General features: G+C 38.6%; 1 protein-coding gene across 1 annotated transcript; it reads right to left on the bottom strand.

Moving 5' to 3' along the window:
* Window positions 1–54: 54 nt before the first annotated feature.
* On the bottom strand, window positions 55–6,093 carry LOC121327832 (thiamine transporter 1-like). Its single transcript, XM_041272074.1, has 6 exons — window positions 5,859–6,093; window positions 4,258–4,851; window positions 3,681–3,924; window positions 3,017–3,209; window positions 2,381–2,522; window positions 55–1,386 (listed from the first exon to the last, which is right to left on the bottom strand). Exons 1-6 carry the CDS (start codon window positions 5,985–5,987, stop codon window positions 1,261–1,263), a joined length of 1,428 nt encoding a protein of 475 aa, XP_041128008.1. The 5' UTR covers window positions 5,988–6,093; the 3' UTR covers window positions 55–1,260.
* Between the last annotated feature and the right edge of the window lie 343 nt (window positions 6,094–6,436).

Here is a 6,436-nt window from a genome sequence, read left to right on the forward strand (position 1 = left end):
AAAACAAACACGTGGAGGCATTTTTGCTCTTGTTGACCAGAAAACTAAACAGACTGTAGTTTACATTTTATTTTTAAAATTACACAATTAAAAAAAAAAAAACAGATAAACACCACTTTGGACATTCTCTGCTTATATCAAACAGTATGTAAAACAGAGTGATTTTAGATATTCAACATACAGTTAACCCTTTCTGCTTTTTTGCTAAACCTTCTTGTTAAAATGCAAAACCTGTACTTCTGTGTTCAATTAATTATTGTATTTCACTGCAAATCACCACCTGCTGGATGAATGAATCAGTACTGTACCTCTTCAGAACAATAACTTTCTTTTTGAATGCTACCTCCCTTAGAATGAGCAAGGAACAACAACATTCAAGTGAATACAAAGAGAAAGAACATTTATAATCAAGCTTGCAGAGTACATGTCATTCTGTAAATCAGTAACTACAGTACAACAAGTAAAAATTGTCACGCATTTAAATTCTTGTAACTACTCAGAATAGAAGTACTGTCTGCATTTACACTTGAAGCTCGATATACAGTACATGAATTAATTGATCAAACAAAAGCTATACCACAAATAGCCCGCTGCTGGTGGCAGAGGAGTGCAAGACCTAAGAATCTAAAAGGCACATATGCAAACCTGTAACTAAAATGTAGGACTGTAAAATGATTATCTGATGACAATGCTACCTCTTTACACATGATCACATACAGTTCTTCATTTCTGTATGTAAGTACATTCTTTTTGGTAGTGTCATCTCTGGAACAGCTTTAGATTATACATGTATTGCAAACATTTTCCATCCACATAGAAAGCTACCGTACCAAAATGCATGGTGGTTTATTGCCTGACATTACATTACAGTCAAAACAAATAAATAGGCAACGTAAAACAAGTTAGCACCACTGCTGGTTTTAACATTTTGCCCCTCCAGTGACAGGGGTCTCTATTGCATTGATACAATGGGAAAGATAGCAATCAAACTTGCAAGGTTGTATCTCCTGTATTTTGGATTGGTTTAGACATCTGAAATGATTGTAACTGAGTGCAAAAATATGGATGTCCCAGAAAAGTACTTTGTAAAAAGACCAACTACTCCCCTCACTTAGATACACAAAAGAACAATCACACTGTAACATTATCTTAGCAAGTGTCGAAATATACATCAAAGTAGTAGTCCAGCATTGTGAAGGCTTCAAGATGTGTTATTGATGGTAGTTGCAGTCATTCAGAGACACCTGGTCCCCTGAAAAGTTATTCAGTTATTCCCCCGACAGTCTCAGGCGTATGCCTCCTTCTCCACCTTACCACTAATTTGCAAAGTCCAGCTGCAAGGAAAACAGCTGCAATCATGGCAAAGTAGCTGGCATAAATAAGAAACTGGGAAAGAACAGCAGACAGAAAGAAATAATTAGTGTTGGGACAAACATGCTGGACCATCCGTTCAAAACTCTGAGAAGTGTTTGAATATTCGTTCATTTGCCAAACGGAATAAAAGCCATTATATGTGAAAAAGGGGAAAATAGGATCACAACATAAAACTAAAATATTCATCACTAAAGATAATACTCCCCTTGCAAATTGGGCCAGTGTTAGAAAGCATAAGGCATTTTTGGAGTGATGTACCTGCATCTATATATACTGCAGAGAAACAAACCATGATTCTCCAGTAGCAATCACAATTTTGGAAGCTTGGCTTGCGTGCACATCCTAACCTAGTCTCGGTTTCTCGGTTTACTTCTTGCTGTCATATACTTTTTAAGTAGCAAATCAAAAGCAGCTGTCTTCTTGTTCGGTTTTTTTTTTTTTTTTTTTTTGGGGGGGGGGGCGTTATTTATAGTCTTTAGAAAATGTCACGTAAATTCTGGCAAAACAATAATCTCCAATTCAATGTTATATGGCAAACCAGCAGAGAAAAGGAAGGAGTCTTTTGTACTTTACCAAAATTTTTACATGAGCATCAGTGGTGATGATGCAAAAAAAAAACAGAGGACACAGCTAGTTACGCCTATGTCAGTACATGTTTTTAATCATTTCACCTATCATTTCATGGAATACATGCTAGAACATAAAGGTATTAAAATATATTTTTTTGTTTATATTTGTGATTAAAAAGTTATATATATTTACACACACTATTAAAAAACAGGATCCAGTTATTAGGGCTATAGGATATAGAAGCATTACATTTTATCATAAAAAACTGTTTAACTCACCTTGCTTAAAAGAATTTCCTATGACATGAATAGGTATCCCGTTCTGCAGTGGTAACACTACTGTCTTTACATACGTATTGGGATATCAGAATGCATGCAAATTAAGAGACTTTAGTAGACTGTGAATTTGAAACCACTTAGCTTGGTGTTTGGGTTACCTGAGTGAAAATATCCAGTCCAAATCCACTCGAGTCGACCACAATGACAGTGAGTAAAGTCTGTAAGGCGACAGCAGCAAAAGTGTTTACACCAAACACCAGGGCGTACCTCTCCATGCTCAGGTTAGCCCCTATCTGATACCTGTGTTCAAAACAGAGAAGAAATTTAAATTGCAAAATACACCATAGGGTTATGTATATACCAACTAAAATTACAAAGTTTTCAAAAGTCAAAAACTGGTGGGTCTGGCATTTTTTCAATGCTCTTTTGTAACTTCTATGCTGTAAATATGTATGTCTGAGGGCAAACAGAATCATTTTCCCTGTCTTTTTTTTTTTTTTTTTTTTTTTTTTTTTTACTCTAGGGCCAGGAACTGCAAAGATTTTTTTTTTTTTTTTTTTTTTTAATTCTAATTTTTTATTTTTAAGGACCTTCAAATATTTCTTTTCACATTTTAGCAACGTATCATAAATTAACAAATGCCTTGCACATATCAAAAGCATGCAGTTGAAAACACACTTTGTTAGTGCTTTGATTTTGTAGCATCCATCTCTTTTATAGGTTGTGTACTCGCTTAGCTGGAGATCAGAGTGGTTTTTTTTATATACAGGAAACATTATAGGAAAGATACTCACGTTGCAATAGTTATTAGCAACATGTATGTACTTCTAAAAACAATATATGACACATAGCACATCCAAATATTTCTGACAGTATCCATAATGTACACAGCTACAGCAATGACAACTGAGAAACTGCAGAGCACCAGCTCCCCCCAGTCTTCCCAGGATATCTTCACATAGCCCACACCAAAAGCTGCCACAGCACCTGGGAAAGAAAACATGCAGATCTGGGTCAATTGCTGTGCACTAAAATAAGCACATTAATAAGCAACCCATTTACAGTTTATTGTTCTGGATATTTCCAGCCTAAATTCAGTTCAGTAGCAGTCTTCATCTGGTAGTAAATTATTTGATAAACAGTAAACCTGAGCATATTGCATTTCTCTTAAAGGTAATCAGTTAGTTCTGTGGTTATGTGCTTCACTCCAGGCAGTACAGTGAACTGTTGGGTTATAGCATTTTTTGACATTGTGAAATGGGTTACAATACATACAAGTACAGTTTAGCAGTTTAAATAAGACACAAACGAGTTAAACACATTCCAGAGGATTTAGATTTTCAAATGGCCATTGTTAAATAGCCTCCAGAAAAAAAGGGATTACCATATTAAATACAGACAGAGATGCAGTCCACAATAGCACTTGGCAGAATTCCTGGTTTTTGCCCCCTCCTGTACCTAGTAAAGTTGAGATGGCCTCCACACAGCCGTTGTAGATGTCTGAGGCCTGGGACGGCAGGACCTCCTCCCACAGTGCCTGGGCATAGTTGATCACCTGGAAGTATCCGCAGGTGGCCAGAGCCCACCATACCGACCAGCAGAGCAGAGGCCAGAACGAGTAGCACTGCAGCAAGTCCAGCCACAGCATCCTGAGCACTCCCAATAAACCACCACCGCCGCCGCCAGCCTGCCCCTCGTTCACCTGCACAGATAAAAGCAGCAGGGTTTCAGGGCAGCAAGCAAAGCGTTCAACTGAACAGGCTTACACCCACCACCCCAAGACCAATAAGAGAATTGACAGGGAGAAGTAGTGAAACAAACAAGGGGCACTGTGAAGCTATTGTATGTTAAACACACTCAATTTGCAACAAATTAGTTTATGCAAGAACATCAAATAATAATGCAGAGTTTCAAAGGTTTAAATGAAAAAATGACAGCAATCATAGTGCGAGTATAAATGTACAGTGGGCACTGTGTATAGGATTAAGACAGTATCTTGTTTAAGTTTGTGTGGCTGCAGGATTTGAATACTAACACACTGAGCATCAGGAGGGCTATCCTCAGCATTCAGTGGAACCTTAGACTCTGGATCTTCCAATGCAGCTGTAGATAGTACTCTGGGAGGCAATTTTGCAGCCTCAACTGTCAGCTCTTTTTTGTCCACACATCCATGTGCTTGATGGAAAAACAGGCTCTTCTTTGGCATTGGCAGAAACCATGAGGTGACAAAGGCCAAAGTCACAGATGCCAAAGTGATGGCGTTCAGGTAGAACAAGGGTGTGTGTGCCAGCGACACCAGGACCTGTCCTGTGACCGAGCCTACGGTGTACCCTACCAGCGTGATGCTACGACAGTAACTAGTCCCCCTCTGGTACTGTGCAGAATCCACCACACTGTAGATGTAGGAGTAGTAAGCAATCTCTGTGGCTGTGGAGACCCCATAAAAGAACTCCATAAACTGTGTTGCCATTAGCCCCTGAGCATACAACAGCATCAGGTAGGTAACGACGAGACTCGCCCCCTGCAGGATGATGACAGGTTTGTACCGAAGGAAGTCTGTAGCCAGGAAAACTGGAAGCAGCAGCACAAGGTATGAGTATGTCCATACTGGGAAGATTTCATTAAACACCTAAGAAGACACCAAACAAACACAGGCAACTTAAAGACAAGAGTTTATTTGAACATTTAAAATAAGTAAAAAGCAGGCAATGTGTTGGTGGTAATGGTTGTTTGACAGTTCTCATCTCATTTGTGACTCCTGTCCCAACAAGGCTACCATAATAAAAGGTAGTAGGTCGATTTTCATATTGGTTTCACAGACCGTGATTTGCACCAAACTTGGACTACCTAACCTAAATTAACATTACATAGTCCAAGACTAGTGCTAATCGGGGGCTGTAAGCTGTACATGTCTACACAGTAGCAAGCCTCAAATGATGTGCATCCGCTTCTGACAACTGTTCTCCACAACAGCTGCTGGACACAGAGTCTAATCTATAATTAAAACTTCATCTGAGATTACTGAATTCAGACCCCTATAACTGCATCACAGAGCACAAGGTTTTACTGATAACTGAATGCACAGCTTTTAATTTAATACAACAGCAAGGCGAACACACTGCTGCTCACAGTACATTACAGTAACATGTTGGCTGTACTTCACATCCACCTCCAGGAATATGGTCCCTCTTTTCGGGAACTGATGCAACTTCCCTCAACAGTTCAACAAGACCATAGCCTGACCTTTGTGTAAAATTATTGCTCACTTTTAAAATGCATGGCAAATCCTGTAATTAAATAATAACTTAGAATTATCAGTTTAAACATTACAATAAGTACATCTTCAAGGTGCGATAACATCATTTTATTTCCTCTTAATACCATTATCTATCTCTCTCTCTCTCTCTCTCTCTCTCTATATATATATATAACACGTGGTTAGCACTATTAACTTGAGATGCGTTTTCATCCACCACACATGATGTAGGCTGTAACTGTTTAAACATGTGTTCCCACGAATACACGTAAAACTACTGCTGCTGTTTCAAAAAAGTATTTTGTTCAAATTTATAGAATAGTTAAACACTAACAAAAAACCCTAGCGATCAACAATAAAACTTGCCTTTTCAGACTTACCTCTTTCTGTGTCAGGTTTTTATCAGGTCCCACGAGGTATGCTGTGATGAAGGGCTCTGAAGGTCTCATGTTTGTGAAAAATCCACAGACACACAGCATAAACGTGGGGAAGACCCACGCTTCTGCCATCGCTAGCAGCACTACAGCAGCTGATAGCCTTTCTCCCTCTCTGGCTCTGGGTGAATGTTCCACGAGTGAACAGCCGCAGTCTGGACGCGTGCTCTGCAGCGAGGTCAGGACAAGTTCACCTCCCCCTGCCAAAATCACCGAGTCATGTGACATGTGAGCGTACGAGTCACGTACGAGGATTGGCATTCTCGGCATTTTACTTACTGAAAGTTACGTTTGCGTTTTTTATTGGAATTTATTTGTATTATTTATTATAATTATTTTTTATATTTATCAGTGTTTTTTGTATCATAAATGGTTCTATTTTATTTGATTGCTCATCAAGTGATTACATAAGAGCTTTTGTAGTACGTATATAATACATGAGATATTGCTGAATTACTTTACAAATAAACAGTGTACATTAAAAAAAACGTATTTACCACAAGCTGTAGTGTAGATAGATATAT

The sequence above is a fragment of the Polyodon spathula genome, chromosome 15 (assembly GCF_017654505.1).
Source record: "Polyodon spathula isolate WHYD16114869_AA chromosome 15, ASM1765450v1, whole genome shotgun sequence".
Lineage (NCBI taxonomy): Eukaryota > Metazoa > Chordata > Actinopteri > Acipenseriformes > Polyodontidae > Polyodon > Polyodon spathula.

Coding starts and splice junctions, on each gene's coding strand:
- LOC121327832 (XM_041272074.1), bottom strand. CDS start 5,987: ATGGCAGAAGCGTGGGTCTTCCCCACGTTTATGCTGTGTGTCTGTGGA. Junction 3,925..4,257: donor GCCCTCCTGATGCTCAGTGT/GTTAGTATTCAA, acceptor TTATCTGTGCAG/GTGAACGAGGGGCAGGCTGG. Junction 1,387..2,380: donor GACTGGATATTTTCACTCAG/GTAACCCAAACA, acceptor GTTCTTTCCCAG/TTTCTTATTTATGCCAGCTA.